General features: G+C 41.6%; 1 protein-coding gene across 1 annotated transcript; it reads left to right on the top strand.

Moving 5' to 3' along the window:
* The first annotated feature begins 9,480 nt into the window (after positions 1-9,480).
* On the top strand, positions 9,481-21,720 carry slc12a3 (solute carrier family 12 member 3). The gene is made up of 26 exons (XM_061076202.1): positions 9,481-9,768; positions 10,180-10,311; positions 10,748-10,823; positions 10,916-11,011; positions 11,277-11,416; positions 11,554-11,664; positions 11,816-11,927; positions 12,003-12,133; positions 12,229-12,313; positions 12,760-12,911; positions 13,123-13,230; positions 13,310-13,433; positions 13,607-13,708; positions 13,817-13,972; positions 14,059-14,158; positions 14,874-14,985; positions 17,672-17,809; positions 17,982-18,088; positions 18,310-18,392; positions 18,555-18,632; positions 18,756-18,854; positions 18,952-19,063; positions 20,172-20,258; positions 20,610-20,745; positions 20,853-20,920; positions 21,330-21,720. Exons 1-26 carry the CDS (start codon positions 9,481-9,483, stop codon positions 21,469-21,471), a joined length of 3,075 nt encoding a protein of 1,024 aa, XP_060932185.1. The 3' UTR covers positions 21,472-21,720.
* Positions 21,721-23,063: the final 1,343 nt, after the last annotated feature.

The raw sequence follows: 23,063 nt of genomic DNA, 5'->3' as shown, positions 1-23,063 counted from the left end.
GCTGCAGGTGGTCTCTACCGAGCTTCAGTATCTGTGTTCGCCTCCAGTCTGACCTGCTCTCGCTTTTTGTTTTAATATTTCGCCAACTAAAATATATATTTTTAAGCTATTAGGCTGCAGCTATATGGTTTTATGTATTTAAAAATAGGGTACTTCTTTCTTTATTTCATAAATTTTCCACAAATATGGGGAGGACTCAAATAGCCCTACAAAGTTCTGTGTTTAATTTATTTCAAAGTAGGCCGACACTTGCCTGTGTATTTTGTTTGTTTGTTATTTGTTGCTTGTCTGTTTGAGTAGCTGGCTGAAAGCAAAGAAGTAGCAGGCTTACCTTTTATTGGTAGCCTAACTGTTACGGTTCATTGTTTCTGAAATAAGAGGCCTGATTGCTATGTTCACAGCAAACTTTGAAAATATCAAGCCATGGTTTAACTGCACTATAGGCTGAGTCCTTGTGTACCTGAAATGTGCACTTTATAATTTGATTTTGTACCGCCCTGTTTGGCAATGTTGTATTTTCAATAAAATAAAACATTTGCATAAAGCAAGCCAATCCACGTTCCCATGTTGATAAGAGCATCAAAATGAAAAAAAAAATCTGGAAAAAAAATAAATGAAGGGACATTTAGAATAGATGAAAATTTGCGATTACTTTTGAGTTAACTGTGACATAAATGCAATTAATCGTGATTAAATATTTAAATCGTTTGACAGCACTATTAACAATATAGGTTAGGTTTCAGTTAAGAATGAGTTGAATATCATTTTAATCAAAATGTCAAATGTCTTTGCTTCACAGAATGTACAAGGCACAAGGCCAAATTAATTCCAATTCCCCGATATTTGAGCCACCAATGTGTGTGGCTGCGTGCGCGGCAAAATTTTGTCACCCCCGACAAAATCTCACTCCAAGGTTTTTTGAAAAGTTGGCAGCTCTGCAGTTGTCCTTGAAAATATTATTAATTTTACGATCTCAATAGAAGGGTAAAATACATGCATTTCCCAGCCAACACGGGACCCTTGACATCTACAGTGAAACTTCTTATGCAAGTTTATCCTCAAATGTAATTAGCTGTGTTTAACTGTGTGGTAAACCTGGGTTTATCAAAGTTAGTTAGTAAGCAGTGCAATCTTGCTAACTAGCTAGCTGCAACCTGCTAGCTAGCAGCTTACACTAGAATTGTTGAGGTAAATTTTACCTTGCTTTTAAAATACTAGAACTATGTTTGATCCTCATGTGTATTTCACTCATTGACTTTTCCTAAAACCGTGTTATTCACCACATTTAGGGGAGTTTGTCTTGAATTTGGATTCATTACTGATGGTTAGCAAGCACATGCAGTGCAATCTTGCTTGCCAACATTCAGCTTGCTTACTAACTACCTAGTGTTGGCTAGCTTGCATTGCTAGCTAACTACCAATACATTTTCACATTAGGCTGTGACATTACTTCTATACTAGTTGACATGACCAGCCTGGTCTTGATCAATTCGTCTACATTCATTATTATATCTACTTTTAGCTATTTTGTGATTTTTCTTTTTTTTCTTTAAAAAAATTATACAAAAATGAGATAGGAGAGGAGTGGAAGAGAGAACATATCTCAATCCCAGTGCTCATGTGTCTCAAAGTTCCAGTTCAATAAATTGTTGTTCATCTACAGCTTGTTGCATTATTTCATGCATTGATATTATCAATAAGACATCATCTCTAAGCATTTACAATGTAGACTTGACTGGCACATCTTTTAAATTAAGTAGCCTAAGTAGTCAGGTGTCCTAGGGGGTTGTGTGTGTGAGGGGAGGGGGGCGCGGATGGGGGCGGAAAGCTTCAGGGGCCTATAGATCATCACTTAATATGGTACCTGGAAAATCAGGAGGTAGCATGGAATTTTTCCGCTCGGAAGGTGCACTTTGTATTTTCACTCTCTTCAGCCTGGCAACACAGAGCTTTACATATTCATGATGATTTGAATCATTGAGTGTTTGTTTGTGTGTTTGTGTGTGTGTGTGGGGGGGGGACTATAGAACTGTTTAGTCAGACGCAAAAGTGGAGTCTTTCAGATTTGAACCCTGTGCAGTTTCAGTATCTGTATCAGCTTGAAAATAAACTCATTCACGGATCTTTTTAAGAATTTAACTGAAACTCATGTGACTCTTCAGCTTTCTTCTTCTCCAGGAGAGACGGAGAAATTCACTGATTCACATCAAAGAGCTGGAATAAAAACTCACCACACAACCGTCCCGATTCAAATAGTCTGTCCCAGATACAACTCATCCTTGTTTCTCACAATTTGGCATCAATGAAATCTGATTTATTCATATATCATCATTAGTAAAGAAAATTAAAATGTTAGATAGATTTCTCTTCTCTAAACCAGAACTCACTGTTTAATCACAGCTGCTGACGAGCTGGAATCAGTAGTTATAGATCATCGTCCTGTGCTGCACTATTTTATTGTATTTCTATTGAGTTGACTGGTAATCGTGTGAGGTTTTACAAAAGTGTAATTGGAAAAAGCTTCACTGAGGTAAGGTTTTATTCTGTGTTTGTTGGAGACTTTTTGTTTACAAAGAACTTGTGAAAAAGTCTTTTAAAGTGTTTTTAATAAGATCAAAAGAAAGGAGCTGATTGCAGAGTTTCAGGATGAAACGTGGGTGTGTGCCTGCAGGTGGAAACAGGAAGTAGACTGTTACTCTAATTGTGATTTCAGAAGCCACATGAGTGTCTTCATTTCTATAAAAACTAACATTTTTACCCGTCCAGACTCAGATGAGCCTGCAGCCGTTTTCACAAATCTCCACAACCCTCATAATACTGAACCATGTTTCTGTTCTTTACAGTCTGAAAAGACTCTGAACGCTCTGTTTAAATCAATAAACAAATGAATGAACCCTGCCTCCTCCACATCAGCAGATGGGACATCAAACTAAACATTTAATGTTTTGATCAGAAAGCTTACGGCCCCAAAAATACTGCAACTGGAGCCATTGTGTGTCTGAGATGCCTAAAATATGTTTTATTTAAATATTTGTGTTGCATCATATCATTATGTCCACTCCCTTTGGTTTCCTTTATTATATATATATATATACACATTTATGTCAGTTCTTCATACTTAAAGCAAATCTAAGTGAAACAGAATTCACTCCAAACATAAAAGGGAAGATTAAAATCAAGAGTCTTCTGTCTGTGACCCTGACGGGACAATTACATCTCAGACATAAATCCCAAAATAAGACGGAGGGAATAAAAGACGAGATTAAAAAAGATGAAATGAAAAGATGGGAATTTTGGAACCTCATTTAAGTTCAGAAAAAAATCCAACCAGGTTCAAGAGCATTGAGAGGGAAGATGGAAGATGACCTTGTTAGATCTAAAGAACCCAACGGCTGAACCACAGAATCCAAAGTGAAACAAAGAACTTTTCCATTTCAGTTTCCAACACAACTTGTTTGGATTCTCCCTGATTGAGTCGTAGCGTTTTCACTTTGTAAAGATGAGCGTTCAACACCTGGTGCGATGTTCACTGTCACAGTTCTGATGGAAAACAAGATGTAGCTGCACTGGAAAAACTCCAAAAACGAATTATCACCTTATAGAAACGTGTTGTCTCCATCTCAGGTTTATTTCTGCTTCACTCTTCTCACCATCAGGTGTGAAACAGTTTGGCTTCTCTCACGTTCTTCATCTCCTCGCTCTCACCTGCTCCGAGTCCTCGCCACGCTTCACTTCCTGCTTCACTTCTCCTCCTTGTAACTCTGCTGCTCCCTCAAACCTCCCCAACAGCTTTGATTTAATAACAGAGGCCAAAATCTCTGATTAAAGGAGATATTCCCCTGGTCAGGGGGGAGGAGGGAAGTGGAGCTCCTGAGCTGTGGCGTCTGAACGGTTAGCCGTCGTGGTCATGGAGGACGACAGGAAGTTGTTTGTGGATCAGCAAACTCAGCAAATCCCGGTGAACAGCAGCTGACAGTGATGAGCAGTGACACGTGAGCGGCTGCGTGTTAGTGTCACAGTCTGTTTCCAATTTGCAGACGTATCATCGTCTATTTGAAAACCACGGGGGTCACGAGCCAATTTAATAATCCACAAAATCCAAAATAAATACAAATGTGCAATGATGTCGATTCAGATTTGATTTAGGAAAAGTTACGACTTCTGTTGAAAGTGTGTTTTCAGTTCTGGATACAGTTTTTTTTCACTTTGTGAACACGCTGCACATGAAATAGGAATCGATCTCTTAAAGGTCAACGTGCACGTGAGGAACGATTTGTACAGAGAGCGAACATGTGGACACGTTATTAGAAAAAGACGAAAGAATGTGAACTTCTGTAACTTGATAAAGTCAGAACAATGAAAAGTCTCCAAGGAGCAGAGACAATCAGATCATTAGCAAGAGTAATATCCGTCCTGCAGCGCCCCCTGTGGTTTACAGGAGTGACACTGCAGCTCCTCCTGCCCCACAGCTGCAGTGTTCAACAGTGGGGAGCGTCTGCCTCCTGGTGGCCACTATGGACAAGAGCACATCAGTGGATTCAAAGAAATTCAAAAGAGCAAACAAAAGTCCAGAAGGAGAAATTGAGTTTAATAAACAAATCACAATATATTATTTGGTTTTCATTAAGAGAAGATAAACTGAGATAAAATACAGTTTACTAGTTGTCATCTTACTCATCGTGACACCAGAGATGATGAGGATTCTGCTCATGACAGGTTTTTATTTTTCATCGCATCCTATCACTGGCTTTAATGCACATTAGACTGATACTGTTCTCACTCTCTAGGAAAAAAAGAGCATAAAACATATCCAAAATGTTGAACTACACCTTTAAGGCTCTTTACGCTCCGGTCAGCTGAGGTGGTTTGTTTCATGAGGCTCGTTCACGTCACTGATTCTCAGGTTTCCTGCAGAGAACCAAACTCTGGTGTCTCTGTTGTTTCCTCCTTATTATTCTGGTGTGCTCCACTCTGTGCTGCACTACATTCTAAACCGAGCCAACGCTCTCAGACAGATGTCCCAGACCACATTGTCTCCCCCATGCGAGTGTCCCGGCCTTCCCTGTCTCCACACGAGGATACTTGACATTAACAAGTTTGAGAAGCCCTTAATCCTGCAGCCGTCCAATTCCCACATCCCCGACCTCATTACCCATTCAGTGGGGAATGACATTCGGAAAAAAGCCTGAGCTCTGACAGGCTCTTTGTCATCATTATTCCAGAGAACACCCACTGAGAGCTGCTCACTGCTGCTCTTATATAACAGCACAGGTACATATATATAAATATATATATATATATAGAGAGAGAGAGCAGGATTGTACAAGTGTGAGCATCAGGTCCTGATCCCTGCAGCAATTAGCAGGCGAACACACAAACAAATATGAACGATGTGCTTTGGTAACCAAGTGGCTGCTGATGGTGAGATGAAGGAAACAACACAACGAGCTCAACAACTACACAACGAGCTCAACAACTACACAACTCAGGAGATGGGACCTTCTAAGGATAGGAGATTAACTCACACTGAGAAGCTGTTCTTGTCAATCACCTTCATGGATTACACCTGTGTGTGTGTGTGTGTGTGTGGGGGGGGGGGGGGGGGTTTAGAGGAACTCCTGCCTCAGTGTGAGATCAGCTCAGCTTCACGTCTGCAGCTGCCTCAGTCATGGTCTCCGGGCTTCAGAACTTAGTTACTTTATGAATATGAATATGTGTGATGTTGAGTGTTTGACTGGCTTCACAGTGATTTACTGGTTTGGCTGTTGAGTGAGTTGGACTCGTCCACTTCTTTCCCTGCACAAGGTGAGAACAACTCACACATGCTGCATCTTCAGTGATCCACAAACTTAACTGGTTTCTAAATGTCTGTATCACTGCTCAGTTAAACATGAGAAACTTTAATGAAAATGTCTTAATCACACGGAGCATTTCTCTCAAGTTATATCATACAAGCAGATTTCTAAAATCGATTTGTGTTTGCAGGTCGTTTCTGACTGTTTAAACCAAACTGTGTGAACTTAGCACATGACTCAGCCTTCAACACAGCTTTGAGCTCCAGTTTCCTTGAGCTCCATCTCAACTCCAGTTCTTGATGTTTCAAGCTGCTAAATTCAATATTTCTCATCCTAACAATGGATCTAATCCCAGTAAGATGAGATAAGATGAAATCAAAATGTTTATTATTAATAAGGTTGATAAACAAGTTAACATTCCCTTCTTTGGAACTAAAAACATTTACTAATTACGACAAACAACCCATGAAAATGTTTTGAAGGAGAAGTGCATCCACTCTTCCAGGGTCCTGCAGGATGGGGAATTAAAGTCTGTCGATAGAAACATGAGCAGAAACACAATGAGCACATTTCTCAGACATCTCACTTCACATAAGACCCAGAGCAGGAACATCGGTAACAAACAACCTCCAACTCAATCCCTGCCGATCTCTCCCTATCCCCAACAATATGACAATGTTAATATTGGATTCGTCGATGGCCTGAGGAGTAAAGATTCATCTAAACGTACATTTGTGCGTCCTCCTTTAATTGATTTTGTTTACAGTAGATCTGATATTCAGATAAATTCTACGAGTCATGTCGATGGGGAAGATGAAAGTGGACAAACCGTCTCACCTCATCCGGTGTCTTTATCGCAATATGGGCGATTTCCAAGTGGATCTTACAATGCTGGTCAGGCTAAACCCAGTGGAAACCGCTATGGAACACATCAAACTTGGCTGTCGGCTCGAACACCAATGCACGATGGTTACGCTCGACAGAACATGGCGGAGACGCACGTTAGAAATCCCAGTCCACTGCCTCGGTCTAGGAATCCAGAGACATGATCAACGATCTGGTCCACTTGGCCCCGCTAACACCAACAGGCCTGTTTACGTCCGACCTCCCATCAGGGACAGTGAATTAAACCCATATTCATCTAATCCTCAAAACCAAATGTTACCTGAGCAGTTGCAGGCTTCTGATGTTGTTCCTCAACAGTGTCCTTCAACTTCCCTGAACCCATTGTGTAACTGGATGGTTGTGTAACTGGATTGTTGTGTAACTGGATTGTTGTGGTGCATAGAGGGTTTTCTACATCCAACCTTTTTCTATTAAAGTGTCTTTTCTTCACGTTTGTGCTCCTGTCGTTCTTACTGAAGATTGATCCCTGGCTCTGTTCCACTGTTCAATGGAGTTATTGTCTGATCCGTGCAAAAATCCAAACGTGTGATAGTTGAGCTTTTACTGAGGATTATATGAGTGTCTTTCATCATGGTTTTTGACAAGTTCAGACTTTTTATTTATGCCAAGATAAATTAACATCTTGTTCTAGCTTAATCTTTAGTGTACAAAGGTATGGTATCAGTATGAGACTGTTAATGTATTTCCCTATAGACATTTCTACTTAAAACGTAAAATCATTTAGTTTCCATGATCACAAACAGAACCTGAAGCTTCTCTCGTATCTTGATCCAATCTGTTCGACATAGTTTGACCTCGTGTCAAAGATGAGCAGATTCGGCCTACAGTAAATATTCTTACCCATGATGCACATGAGAGAACCGCTCTGCCTCAGTGTCGAGTTCGACTTGCAGATCTCAGGCTCGTGTTCAAAGGAATCTGTGATCAAAGAGCTCCGGCTGTGGGAGGTGGACTCGGCACAGAGGTGTGACGACTTGAAAGATTTAAAATACTCGCTGGTTCGATCAAATCATTACATATTTGTGGACGTTCCCTAACGCAGTGGCACTTCTGTGCATGCAAACAACTGTCTGCTAGTTCATCTGCTTGATGGATACTGACGTGAAATGTGAAGTCAGGCTGGTGCAACATTATACATCTCCTCCTCAGGCCATGAACTGCTAATATGTTTTTAGATTTTTGATATCTGTAGGTTTGGTTTTGACAGTTTTAGGTTTTGACAGGTTGAACCTCATCACTTGTTTTACAAATGTTCTTTTTAGCGGACGTAGTTTCTTTGAGCTTTTCTAGTTACTCGTATGTTCTGTTGTGACCTTGGCCCCCCCCTGTACATGCACACTCTGAGTGTGTGTGCACAGCGTTACCCGGAGGACGAGGCTTGGTGCCCTGTGCTGTGATGGAATGCCTGTGTCGGAGGTTAAGCATTGCAGCAAATGCCTGTGTAAACTAAAGTCTTGCACAATTAAGCAGCTTGTATAGCTTCAGGCGAAAGTGAGCCATCATCATTACGATGCAGCTGAACACTAAAGGTCACAGCAGGGAGCCGGGATTTAGATAAAACATCAACAGCACAAAAACACATCAGTTCACTGTGCACAAGGAGAAAAAATCAACTTGGGAACAAGTCACAAAACACTTTCTATGGATCAGAAGATGTTGATTGAGAAATATAAGTTAATATTCAAGCACCATTTTAAAACAGAAAATACTTCCTTCTTCCTCTTGGGAAAAGCAACAGGAACACATCTTTGATCTTAATCACTTTTATGGTGATAAAACATTAGACTCTGCTTTTCACTGCAACACGACACCTTATAATATTTGTTAATAGAGCGTCAATGTTAACTGATACACTCTCAGGTAAATACATTTTACCAGATGGAAACTAATTTACACAAATTATTTGACAGGTTAAAACGTTATGGACACATTCTCCATATTCAGTCATATTCAAACTCATCTTAATCAAGCTGCTGCTTTAAGGTGAGAACGTTGCATGGATTTAAGATTTGTTTACTTCTGTTTTACGCAGACTACACAGTTTTCTGAGAGAGGTTAAATTGAGAGATTCTTGTTCGTGGCTTCAGAACAAAAACATTAAACCCAGAACATTTTCTTGGTATAATGACAAATCAAGAAATTATCTTACTCACCATCTGTACTTTTGCTTCACTGAGTTTGAGTTGAACTTCCTTCCATCCATTAGAATCGTACACTTCTGACCTTGTGTTGTCTCAGTCGAGGTCATCTCACCAGTTGATCTGTGTGTAATGATGCTTTTAGAACTGACATTGAAACTTTAACTCCCTGCAGAGGTTTGTCATTCACTGCTGTGATTATATAAAACCCAAAATAAAATGCACCTTAATACAATAAACCACATTCAGCAGAACTAATCAACAGAATCTGGGCCTTTTGTTTTTGAGGCTTTGGGGAATGAAATGTTCAGAAGGACGTTTTCATAAATGATTCCTCATCATGTGTGTAATCTATGTTTGAAATGGTTTCCTGGTCGACTCTACGATGTGAAACCTTTAACAGTTCCTGTAATGAGTCTTGTTTGATCACTGAGGCGGGCTCGGGGACTCGGCCTCGGGCTCTTCCTGCTCGGCTCAGGGTCAAATATAAAAACCAACCGTCCAAGTAGAGTCACAGGCAGTTTCCCTCAAACTACAGAACATGGCTCCGGCTCCGTAGACTGACCGAGCTGCGTCCGATACATCCACTGCTTCTTGGAAAACCTTCTGAGTGGTTACTGGAGACGATTCCCACATCCTGCATGGAGCTGCCCGGTGTGGGCGACGGGGTCCACTTGTCCTCGTACGGACCCGGAGCTCCTCAGCCCGCGGATAACGGGAAGGCCTTGGCTGGAGGTGTGGACGGGTCTGGGTACTACCAGTGCTACGGGGACGGCCGCAGCGTGGCGTCCCGGGGGTTTGATGCTCCGACCGGATACGACACAGTGGACGCGCCACCGCACTATGATTTCTACGCCAACACGCAGGTGTGGGGCCGGCGGAGACGCTTCCGCCCGTCTCTGTACCAACTGTCCGCCGCCGACCCTGAGGTGACCAGCGCCGGCTTCTGTCAGCTCGTCTGTCAGCTCCATTCAGATTGTGTTAAATACAGATTTAAAAAAGAATAATAGCGAAAAACATCCTCTTCATTTGTATTAGGTCACGATCTGATAATCAATTTCAATTTTCTATTTATAAACAGGTTTTTATTAATGGTGCACCTACTGAATAAGATAAAAGGATCACTGGTCTTTATTCAGCATTAGAAAGTTAAGTTTATGATCCTTTTAAAACAATTTAAAAACATTGATTACTCAGAATTAGAACAGGTGGTTTCCTTGGAATACAGAAAAACTTAATGAAAATTATTTTAGATTTATTAACTCTGTTTTTGTCAAATTTAAGTATCACTTCTACAGATTTTTGATGTGTATCACACATTAATATTTGAACTTTAGCAGGATGACTCCAAACCTCCCATGTATGAGGAGACCACAGGCGAGCGGATGGAAGGAGGCGACAGCTCCGAGGAGGAGGAGCTCAAAGAGCCTCCGCCGGAGCCCCCCCGCTTCGGCTGGGTGCAGGGAGTCATGGTACGTTCTCCCCTGATCTGTTCATCAGCTCCAACATAGACATTCTATAAATAATAAATCAGTACAGAGCGTGTCATGCAGCTGATTAAAATATCATCTTGAATAAAATATCAGCTTCTCTCAGATTGAATTCACAGCTTTGATTTGAAACTTGATTTTCTTGTCTAATAAGACTTATTTCATTGATCTATTCAATTGTTTTTTTAAAGTTTTCAACTCTGTGGTTGTATGTCTCCAACCAAGACTCACATGAGGTGACCTTTGACCTTTGACAGCTGTAATCTAATCAGTTGATCTGAGTCTACGTGAACATTTGAAAGGATTCTCCTGAGGCGTCTGGAGATAACATCTGGGGTCGCAGTGACCTTGACCCTGAGTTGAACCCGGTCCGATGGGTTTGGTGACTTCACTCAGTGACTCTGTGTTTGTGTTGCAGATCCGCTGCATGTTAAACATCTGGGGGGTGATCTTGTACCTGAGGCTGCCTTGGATCACGGCTCAGGCTGGGATAGGTGCGTCCAACCAAAACATCATTTTCAATTAATTAACGTTTATTGAATCGCAGTTTGACTTTTCTCTCTTTGTGTTTGTGTCTGTGCCTCAGGTCTGACCTGGGTGATCATCCTGCTCTCCTCGTTTATTACTGGGATCACTGGTCTCTCTACTTCAGCCATCGCCACCAACGGCAAAGTCAAAGGAGGTCGGTTCAGCCTCTGATTCATGAGAGTATAAACAAATACTAATATTCAAACGTACATTATTCTGAAGGTTGATGCATTTAGACTGCAGATTTATATAAACCACTATACCGCCCCCTGTGTATAAATGGATGACATGAAGGTTGCCATAAGTAAATCCAAATCATCTTGATCGCCCCCTTGTGGCTGGCTGCAGTATAGTAACCCTGCCTCCTCCATGCTAGCAGATGGGACACGGACCAAACTAAAACATCCTCTCCTCCTCAGGCGGGACCTACTTCCTGATCAGTCGTAGTCTGGGCCCGGAGCTCGGGGGATCCATCGGTCTGATCTTCGCCTTCGCCAACGCCGTGGCCGTGGCCATGCACACCGTGGGCTTTGCTGAGACGGTCACAGACCTCATGCGTGTACGGATGTTTCACAGGAAGTCCACCGTTAACCAGGTCACCATTGTTCTCCTTAAACTCACCTGAGACCTCCTCTTCCTCTTCCTCTTTCTCTTCCTCTTCCTCTTCCTCTTCCTCTTCCTCTTCCTCCTCCTCAGGAGAACGGAGCCGTCATGGTCGATCAGATCAACGACATTCGCATCGTCGGCGTCATCACGGTCACGTGTCTGCTCGGTATCTCAATGGCCGGCATGGCGTGGGAGTCCAAGGTGAGATCAAACACACACGTGAACAGGGTCAGCCATCATGGTGGGGGGGGGGGGGTTACTTGTGTAAAGAAACGGAAACATGGAAACATTTGGTTTACCTTCACGTTCATGTCTTCATCTGTGTGTTCACTGTATGTTCTTCCCTCCACAGGCTCAGGTTCTGTTCTTCCTGGTCATCATGGTGTCGTTTGTTAATTACATCGTGGGAACCATCATCCCCGCCTCCCCACAGAAACAAGCCAAAGGGTTTTTCAGCTACAAAGGTGAAAATAAACTCAGTGATATGAATTCTGTGGCATATTAACTCTCCATTAAGCTAATTATGTCATCTTGAACAGCGGATATCTTTGCTGCTAACTTCGTGCCTGGCTGGCGGGGGAAGGAGGGGAGCTTCTTCGGCATGTTCTCCATCTTCTTCCCCTCGGCCACAGGCATCCTGGCCGGAGCCAACATCTCTGGAGACCTGAGGGTAAAACTGTTTTGTCCTCCTCTTCCTGCAAATCCATTTACGTGAATCAACTTTATCTGTGGGAATTCATTAACTATGAGTCCTCTCCCTCCCAGGATCCAGCAGTGGCCATCCCCCGGGGAACTCTGATGGCCATTTTCTGGACGACCATATCCTACCTCATCATCTCTGCAACCATAGGTTCTTCACTCACCTGCAGCTCCGACCCTTTCTACTGATTCTCTTTGCACTACTTCTAACAGAAAATAACTTTTTGCACATTTATGTCACCTGCACATCACAACATGTCCTGAAACGTTTTTTTCTACTCGCTTGTTCATCATCCTCTGCTACAGCTCTTTACTTTATAACATTTCCATACAAAGCACCGGTGAAAGGTGCATATTATGTACATACTCAGCATTTTTTAAATAAATTTCTTATTTTCATTTTATTGCCTTTTATATTTTGTATACTCTTGTTGACCGGCCTGCTGTGTGTGGATCAAGAAAGTTATATCTAAAACATTTATTGAGATTTTGAGGTTAGGTCAACATATTGTCTCTATACTTGAGTTGTGTGTGTGTGTGTGTGTGTGTGTGTGTGTGTGTGTGTGTGTGTGTGTGTGTGTGTGTGTTTCCTCTCAGGAGCCTGTGTGGTGCGTGACGCCTCTGGTGAGTTGAACGACAACATGAATTCCAGCGTGGACTGTGTGGGATTAGCTTGTCCTTACGGATGGGACTTCAGCGAGTGTATGAGGAACAACACATGCAAACACGGCATCATGAACTACTACCAGGTCAACACACACACACACACACACACACACACACACACACACACAGACACACACTTACGACACAATAATGGGTTAAAGTACAGTTGATAGTTGCAGGAAACACTTGAACACTTCGGTCCTTCTTGATAAATCCCTCATATCAACAGCAGAGGAGCTCGTACACAACAAACCAACAGTTTGGTGAAAGTTAACACAACTTTCCCGTCTGCAGTCGATGAGCTTGGTGTCGGCCTTCGCTCCTCTGGTCAGTGCTGGTATATTTGGGGCGACTCTCTCCTCGGCCCTGGCCTGTCTGGTGTCTGCTCCCAAAGTCTTCCAGGTAACAACACATACATGTATTGTTTCTTTTCTTATTTCTCTTACTGCTATGACAAGGAAATATCCTTTCTTCCCTCCAGTGTCTGTGTAAGGACAAACTCTACCCGTTCATCGGCTTCTTTGGAAAAGGTTACGGCAAGAACCAGGAGCCGCTCAGAAGCTACCTGCTGACGTACGTCATCGCCGTCTGCTTCATTCTCATCGGTGAGGATTCCAACAGAATCTCTGACTCTGAGAAACGAGGACAAGAAGAAATGAAAACTACAATAAAGAGATGGAAAGACGTTGAAAAATACAGACCAGAGTCCAAGGTTCAGGTTTCTGACTTCACCTGGATATTATTATATTTTATTGGTATGTGTCTGTCTTTCCACCAGCTGAGTTAAACACCATCGCTCCCATCATCTCCAACTTCTTCCTCTGCTCCTACGCGCTCATCAACTTCAGCTGCTTCCACGCGTCAGTCACCAACTCACCAGGTGAGACCCGGAGAGGAGGGAGGGGTCAACACAATCCATGCAACCCAATAGGGTCAAGAGAAAAGAGAATTAGTGTCTGATTGTGTGTGTGTGTGTGTGCGTCTGAAGGTTGGCGTCCCTCCTTCAGGTTCTACAGTAAGTGGTTGTCTCTGCTGGGAGCCGTGTGTTGTGTGGTGATCATGTTCCTGTTGACCTGGTGGGCCGCCCTCATCGCCTTTGGGGTCGTCTTCTTCCTTCTGGGATACACACTCTACAAGAAGCCTGGTAGAACTCACACTCACACACACACACACATACAGAGCTGTACCCCCCCCCCCCCCCCCCCTCTGACTCTGCTGCTCTGTGTCCAGCTGTGAACTGGGGCTCGTCGGTGCAGGCCAGCTCCTACAGCATCGCTCTGAATCAGTGTGTCGGCCTCAACCAGGTGGACGACCACGTCAAGAACTACAGGTGAGAGACTGTTTCTGCTTTGATGCCTTTGATGAATTCGACGTAGAAACAGAAATGTGTCGTGGTCACGGTGGACGTGGCAAAGAAGTTCAGAACTGACAGATTGTGAGATCTCTGATCGCTCATCCTATGACTTTAAACATAAATAAACTCAAATACAAATCTTTTTAATAAAATAAATCTAGGATGTGAAGAGATCATTTTTTGTTTAAAGTTGATGATCATGGTCTTTAATATGTGCTTAACTTCAGTTTTAGTAACGACCTCACTTTGGGTTTGTTATAAGCACTGAATCATATAGAGTCAAGTTAAGTCAAGTCGAGTTTATTTACCAAAGTGCAGCACAATAAAATATATCAAGAGAAAAACAAAAATACAATTGAAGAGACAGACATGCAGATGAAAGAAAAATGATAAACGGTTCCAAAGCTTTGAGGCGAAGTCAGAAAAGGTTCGATGACCTTTACACCTCAGACGAGACCAATATAAGAGGTCAGGACATTTAACGCTTTTAAAACAGTAAAAGAACTTGACCAGAACTTAACCATGAAGGGCAGAAACACAACATCAGACCAAGAGCAACCTGATAACTGTAAAGATATAAAGTCCATTGCAGAAGTTTCAGAGAAGACTTGAGATCAGAGGAGAGAAATCTGTGTAAACTTTCAACCTGTTTGCAGAACGTGTTGAACTCATCTGTCCGTCTCCTCCTCAGACCTCAGTGTCTGGTTCTGACCGGGCCTCCCTGCTGCCGACCAGCTCTGGTGGATCTGGTCGGATGTTTGACCAAGAGGCTCAGTCTCATGATGTGCGGCCACGTGGTCACCGTGAGTACCACAAGTTTTATTAATTCTCAAGCATGTGTTCGGCCCCTCGAAAGAATAGGATTCTTCATCTGGGATTCAAAGGGAATGAAAGCTGAGACGTTTTGGAGGAATCACAGTCGGCAGTCGACTCCTGACAGAGGAAATTACTTGAATAAGTTGCAAATGTGGAAAAAGCCAGCGGGAAATCACTGGTTTGAAAACTTGACAGCTTTGAGGGGAAAAAAGCAAAACAAAAGAATAAAAAATACTCAACTCTCGACATTATTTTCTAACTTATACAGAAACGTTCAAGTCCTGTGTCACAATTAAAACCGGCTATTGGATAAATCAACAAACCTGACAATTACAACTTTTTGCACATTAATCAGATGAAAAACATAATTTATCAAGAGACGCCATTGATAAATGACCTTAAACTAATATTTTATACTGTTCCTTCTCTGACTCGTGGACCAACACGTTCACTAAACCCTTCCTCTGCTAAATTATCAACAGATCTAGCTCTGCATTTAAAGGAGAAAACAGGGGAACATGCTCCTCTCCATGCTTTCCCCCTCCTCCTTCTCCTTCTTCTCCTCCTTCTCCTTCTTCTCCTTCTTCTCTCTCTCCAGCTGCTCTTTCTTTTCCTGCTTATTCGTTTCCTTCATCTCCTTCTTTTCTCTCTTCTTCAGTTCTTTGCTCTCCTTCTTTTCTCTCTTCTTCAGCTCTTTGCTCTCCTTCTTCTCCTTCTTCTCTCTCTCCTGTTGCTCTTTCTTCTCCTTTTTCTCATTTTTGACCTTCACCTTGTCCGAGTCAATCCCAACGGTGAGATCCTGTAAAGACAGACACACAACATAAGTTTCAACATTTTCTTCCTCAAAGTCTAAACAGAAAAAAAACTCACAATCCATATAATTAAGATCTGATGCAACGTACCTGAAGCTGAACGTTCTTCAGTATCCGGGTCTGAACTTCCTTGGCCTCATGTAACAACCACTTCTCCGTCATCCTGAGCTTGTTCAGCAGATCTTCTCTCTGCTGGAAGCCGACCTCCTGCTCCAGGACGCTGCACCTCAGCTTCTCCTCGTAGTTCTCCTGCAGAGCTGCAACTTTCACCTTCCAGTCTTTTTCCACTTTCTGGTTCTCCAAGCGCTGCAGATGAAGATCAGCGGTCAGGGAGATGTTTTCTTCCACTTTCACTTTCATCGTGGTCTTCATATCTTCAAGCTCCTTCTCTAACTCTTCCTCTCTGGCAGCGTTCTCTGCAGCCACAGCAGCGTTTTGTGCCGCCTGCTGCTTCAGATCTGAGTTCTCTTTTGCCAGAGCTGAGTTTTGAGCAATCAGCTGCTTCTCTAGACAAGTTTTCACTGCAGCCAGAGCAGCGTTTTGTGCCGCCTGCTGCTTCAGAGCTGTGTTCCTTTTTGCCATAGCTGAGATCTCCAGCTCTTTCAGACCGATGTTAACTGCAGCCAGAGACGATTGTTCTGCTGCCTGGCTCCTCAGTTTAGCCTCTTCAGTCGCCTCCTCCTTCAGAGCAGCGTTCTCAGCAGCGAGCTCCTGGTTCTTCTTCCTTGTGTCCAGCAGCGCTCGGTGGAGGGCCTGCAGGAGTTTGGTGACACTGCCCCCCCCCTTGTGTTGGGCAGCATCATCAGACTGCTTTTGTCCAAGTGACTGAAAGACACAAATATACACATAACATGTAAAACACAGTCCCATCCTAACTTCAGATATATTCAAAGAGACGGAGCTGAATGAATTTTAGACATTTACACACGTCTGATTTTAGAGTCAGTGTAAAGCTACAGTAAGGTAAGTGAAATAAAAGTTTCTCTTAATTAAAACCAAACCTACTTCGTCTCCTGAGCCGTTGGTCCTCTTCATGTTGAATGAACGCAGGTAATCCATTGTAACAGAATAGTATTTTGTCTACTGACGGTTGTCTATCGCGATTTAAGGACTTTGTCGTTGAGAAGATTCCCGTGAAGCTGTCGTCTACGAAAGATTGTGTTTGTCCTTTATATGAGAGTCAATTGGCTTTGATCTGGAATTTAGAGGTGTAATCAAAGTATCAAAGTATCAAAGGACTGTTGTTTGTAGTAGGTGACCTGGACTGAAACATCAAAGCACAAACTGTTTGAAGCGGATTGATCTGAATTTGAATTGAAAAATATAAAAAAATAAAATCATTAACCTATTATGAAATCACTTCAAGACTTTTACACAATATTAAACTATAGACTATTATTTCTCTATATAAATTCAACAAACACACACACAAACCCCCTCCCCCGTCTTCTAGCTGTACTTTTAATCAAAAATAAAATTAAAAAAAAGAGACGCAGAATATAGTCAAGGGCTTCATGTGCCAAATATTCATTTAGAATGTATTTGAGTTAGTTTGTATCTCCATCTTGTTGCCAATTGACAATTCCTCCAGAATACGTACATTTTCACCACTTTCTAATTTTCAGCAAATTTTGGTAAGAATTTGAGCATGTTCAAGCCTCAAAAAGCCAATTCATTTGCCTGAAAAAAATTAAATAAAAATAATCCTTACAATTTCAAAAGGGCCTCACCCTGTCTCACTATGTTCGGTGCTCGGGCCTAATATCCGTTAATACCCTGGACACAGTCACCGTCCTCACATTGTTCCTCACGATCATCTCTGGAGGGATCATGTAGCTCAGAGCAGATTTGTATTTTTCAGGCGGGTCCTTCCCCAGCAGCGCCACAGGAAGCCGTGAGTGAGCGACACGTCTCCTGGTTGAACCAGCGGAAGGTCAAGTCCTTCTACAGAGGAGTGGTGGCTGCAGACCTGAGGTCAGGGGTCAACATGCTGCTGCAGGTGAGGATCACAACCCGTAGGTGGACTGTGGCCTCATATTCACACATTCACACACTCATCGAGCCAGTCAAACTGTGCTGAGGACTTCAACCAGGATTTCTCTGGTGAGGACAGATGTAAAGTTGAATTTATCTTGACCTGACTCCTCCTCATGTCGTTGTGTGTCCACCAGGGGGCAGGCCTGGGTCGTATCAAACCAAATGTTTTACTGATGGGTTTTAAGAAAGACTGGTGCAGCGACTCGCCTCAGGCTGCCCATCACTACATCGGAATACTACAGTGAGTACAGAGGAGAGGAAAACTTCACAAGCACAGTTCATAGAGCAGTTTGATTTGTGTTTATTTGTTTTTATATTGTCATTTTTACTGCTTTAAATTATCTCTTATGTGGCCTTTGTCCCTTTTAGTCCACTGCCTTATGCTTAAGACAAAGGATCTATAAATAAAGGTTATCATTATTATTATGAGTGTTATTTTGTGTGTGTGTGTGTGTGTTGCAGTGATGCGTTCGACCTACACTACGGTGTGTGTGTGCTGAGAGTGAAGCAGGGACTGGACGCCTCTCGTCCACCTCAGTCCCACGGTGAGAGTCTCAATTCAAACCAGAGAGAGACAGTGAGTTCATTAATCGACTGCAGCAACATAACCAGCAGCAAACAAAGAGCATGGTGGGAAGTGTAGTTCATAATCATCCATCACTGTCAGAATTATTGACTTCATGTTAATTCATGTTCTTCTCCCTCAGTGAATCCGGGTTTTGATGGAGGACCAGAGAGTATAAACACCGTCTGTGCTCCTGCCTGCGTTCAAACCAGCGTTTCCTGTCTGTACATTCATCTTCACCTTATTTATTAATATTTTCAATCACATATTATTCAAACTTCACCCAGAGATCCTTTGATTTAGTGTCATTACAATGTAAAAACAAGGTTCCCTGTGTTTGCAGCGTCTGTGTCCATGGATCCAGATCCTCAGCCGAGTTCAGTGTTCCAGATGAAACAAGGAAAGAAGACAATCGACATCTACTGGCTGTCTGACGATGGAGGTGTGGTCCTCCCTCCATCCTCCACCTTCTCCTTTTCTCCTGTCAACTGTATTATCTCCATCTATACCCTGAATATGATCTATTCTCTATTACCCAGGCCTCACGCTGCTGCTGCCCTACCTGCTGACTCGCAGGAAGCGCTGGGCCGGATGTAAGGTCCGAGTGTTTGTGGGAGGAGACACCGACAAGAAGGAGGAGCAGAAAGAGGAGTAAACACTTTTATTACCAACAAACATGAACTGATTATCAGCAGCATGGTTAACAACTGACATTTTCATGATTTGGCCACTTGAGGGAAGCAGAAACTACAAAGATATAGAGGCAGCTCTGGAATTATTATCACCTGAAATTTATAATATGTAGTTCAACCTATTTATTCTTTTTTAGAATATTTTATTTTTCCAAATATTTTCACAACATGAGAACATGCAGAGCATACAGAACACTCTACATTAAACATTACAGAAAATTACATAACAAAATAAAAAAATACACACATAGATGAAATAAAACGTATATATATAAATAAATAAATAAAAATAAGATAAATTAAATAAATTAAATAAATTAAATAAATTAAATAAATTAAATAAATTAATTAAATTAAATTAAATTAAATTAAATAAATAAAATAAATAAATAAATAAATAAATAAATAAATAAATAAATAAATAAATAAATAAATAAATAAATAAATAAATAAATAAATAAATAAAATAAATAAATAAAATAAATAAAATAAATAAATAAAATAAATAAAATAAATAAAATAAATAAAATAAATAAAATAAATAAAATAAATAAAATAAATAAAATAAATAAAATAAATAAAATAAATAAAATAAATAAAATAAAATAAATAAAATAAATAAATATATAAAATAAAGTAAATAATTCCCCCCACCCAAAGAGAAAACAAAAAACAAAAAAAGTTGGTGCATAGGCTGACACATCACAGAGAAATACCGCAATGACACAGTAAATAATGGAATTCAAAGCTCCAAATAGTTACAGTCCTATGGTACTGTTGATGGTGTATCCATGTACTCCAAATAAGGCTAACCTATTTTGTTCTTATATTCAGAACTTTAAGTCTTAAGCTCAGACTTCCAATCTTCCACAGCAAATGGAATTGTTAAAGTGATTTGTGTCAGTGAACCAGTATGAAGAACACCAGCAGCCTGGAACTGGGACAGTGAAGGTTGATATTAATTTGTGTTATTAACCATAACTGTGCTTTTCCTGCTTTCCTGCTTTGACAAGTCAAATTCTTTCTGTGAAAATCCCTGTTTATACATCAGATGGACTTTGTTTCAGGGTGCTGGCGCTGATCAAGAAGTTCCGTCTTGGTTTCCATGACGTCGAGGTGCTTCCTGACATCTACCAGCCTCCTCAGCCTGGGAAGTAAGGAGGTCACAGCTTTGAGCTTCTCTACTTTAACATCTCTACTGGGAGAAGCCTTCACTACGATCACTGACATGTTAAGATGTTTAATGCAGGTTTAGTTTTATCCGTCCTGTCATTAAAAGATTCCCTTCATCAGATCCAGATTTAAAACATCTGTTATTTCAGTTACTTCAGTTGCAGAACACTAAAATAATGTGGAATATGCAGAGAGGAAAAGGGAGAGTTTACATTTGCAGGAACATTTGTGTTTCCATGTTTTCTGCAGGGATCCTGGTCTAAATTAAGTTCTAGTTACATATTTTTAAACCTCGATAAGTTCCTTATCCCGGCCTCCATGTGTCCCTCCAGTGTTGATCAGTTTGAGGACTCACTGAATCGATTCAGGCTGGATACGAATCCCAAGCAGGACTCGGACTCTGGGCCACAGCAGGAGGAGGAGCCCTGGATGATCACTGAGCAGGACTTAGAGAGGAACAAGGCCAAGGTCTGTCCCACACACACACACACACACACACACATGAACACAGCACGTGTAGAGTCAGTCTGAAGTTTCTCTTCTTCTCCTCTGTTGACCTTCTCTGCGGGATTCAGTCTCTCCGTCAGATCCGTCTGAACGAGGTTCTGCAGGTTCACTCCAGAGAAGCAGCTCTCATCGTGATGTGAGTTCAGTCTTTCTTCTGTTCACGTCCTGCCAGTGAAACAAGAGTCAAAGGAGTCGCCTTTAAATCACATGACGTAATAACTGCTCTGTGAGAGTGGATGACTTGTTCATCAGTTGTTTCAGTAGAATAAAGTTAAGTGAGTTAAGTTATTATTGGACGTTTTCACACCTGAGAGTCTGAAGCTTCATGTGTTTGTTCCGTAGTTTCATTTGATCTGTTAGTTCTGGTTTCACATTGTAATTTATGGACTAAAGCATTTATTTTCTCTGACAAACGTACGTTGTGTCGTCATCACCAACTCGGGCGGAGCCTATCTGTACTTGACTCTGATTGGATACTTGACGGCGTGAGACAGTGTGTCCTTCCTTACTTGAACACAGACGCTTTTCATTTGATGTCTCGACAGCACGATGCCCGTGGGGAGGAGAGGGGTGTGTCCCAGTACCCTGTTCCTGGCGTGGCTGGACGTCCTGTCACGTGACCTGAGGCCCCCGGTCCTATTGGTCCGAGGAAACCAGGAGAACGTCCTCACCTTCTACTGCCAGTGACATGTCTCCAAAGCTGTGTCCCAGTTCAGGGTCATGGGACACTAAGGCCAGTCTGAAATTAGACCATCTGATTTCTAATCCCCAGATTGTCTCGTCTTCAGCCCATGAACTGGGACACAGCTCACGACTCCAGTGCACTTTGAATGAAGCAAATGATTAATCCTGACATTTTTAATCTATTGTTGACTTTTCCTTGACGAGCGTCTAATCCTGTTGTTAATGAATAATCATGTCGATGCCTTTTACTTCTTCAAAAATATATACACGTTTTATAGATTCTACAAAATCAAATCAGTCCTGGAGACATTTTGTGCCTGTTCCTTAATTGTATGGAACAAATTAATGACACAAAAGAATCAGTTATTTTATTAAGTATGATTGTTGAAATGAATATGAATATAATAATAAAAGACTTGGAGCACTGTGGTGACTGAACAGTTACAGCACATTGTCCCTGGTTTGATTCTGGGAAATGTCAACGTTGTTCTCTCTCTCCTCCTGTCTCCTGTCATGTGAGTGTGTGTGTGTGTGTGTGTTACACAATGAGATGTGTGTATTCTCCAATTATAACAACTCCACATGGTGTTAATCAATTATCTGTGTGCTGATTCCAACCAGTTCCACTCCACATGTTAAACGTATAAATCTGTCCAGAGTTGTTGACTCATAATTCACAGTTTCATCCATGTAGAATAAACACGTAGTTAAAACTAATTGTTGTGTATTTGTACATGTATATAAAGACATACTTGTAATACATGCTGTAGTAAAGCAGGCCACATTGTGACGTGGCAGCCGCGCCTCAGACCCTGAATCCTTATCAGCGTCACAGGTGTTAACATACCTTGACCTTTGACCTTTACAGGGAGTTTCATATTTGTTTTTCCAGTATGTTTATTCTGTATCCGACTCTACAGAAGTCACCTTAACCAGTTTGCTGCACCACAATATATATCCTTACTAGGGTGTGTGTTTCTGGCGAATATTATGAGAATACTCAGAGTCACCACTGATCTGTTGGATTCCTGCTTTACTGGACATTTGTCATTCCACAACAACCAGTCTGGCTCCTTCTCAGCAGCATCTGGGAGGTTTGTTCTGCTTAAGAAGAGTTTTAATAACAGAGGAAGAGTTTGCAGGGAGTCGTCAGCCTCTGTGTGTAAGTGTGATTATATGGATTCAGTTTGTGTTGGAGCTTAAATGTTGAAATTACACAAGAAAAGGCCAATAAAATAAATAAAATATGAATAATATAACACAATTAATATCAAGGAGTTCAATTGTATTACTCATTGACATATTTTCTGGATCTGAATCATATGACATGGAACTGATGCAACTTCAGTGAATAAACAAAGAGTGAGACTCTCAGGTGGTACAGACAGGAGCTCTCACTCTGCTAGTTTCTTACCTTAAAGGTTCAGTGTGAAAGATTTAGATAGATAGATAGATAGATAGATAGATAGATAGATAGATAGATAGATAGATAGATAGATAGATAGATAGATTACTTTATTCATCCCCGAAGGGAAATTAAGTTGTCATAGCAGCCGGTATATTTGAATACAATAAAATACAATACAATAGAATAA

This window comes from Limanda limanda, chromosome 8, assembly GCF_963576545.1.
Source record: "Limanda limanda chromosome 8, fLimLim1.1, whole genome shotgun sequence".
NCBI lineage: Eukaryota > Metazoa > Chordata > Actinopteri > Pleuronectiformes > Pleuronectidae > Limanda > Limanda limanda.
Note: the sequence above shows the minus strand (reverse complement) of the source record. Positions and strands in the feature narration are given on the sequence as shown.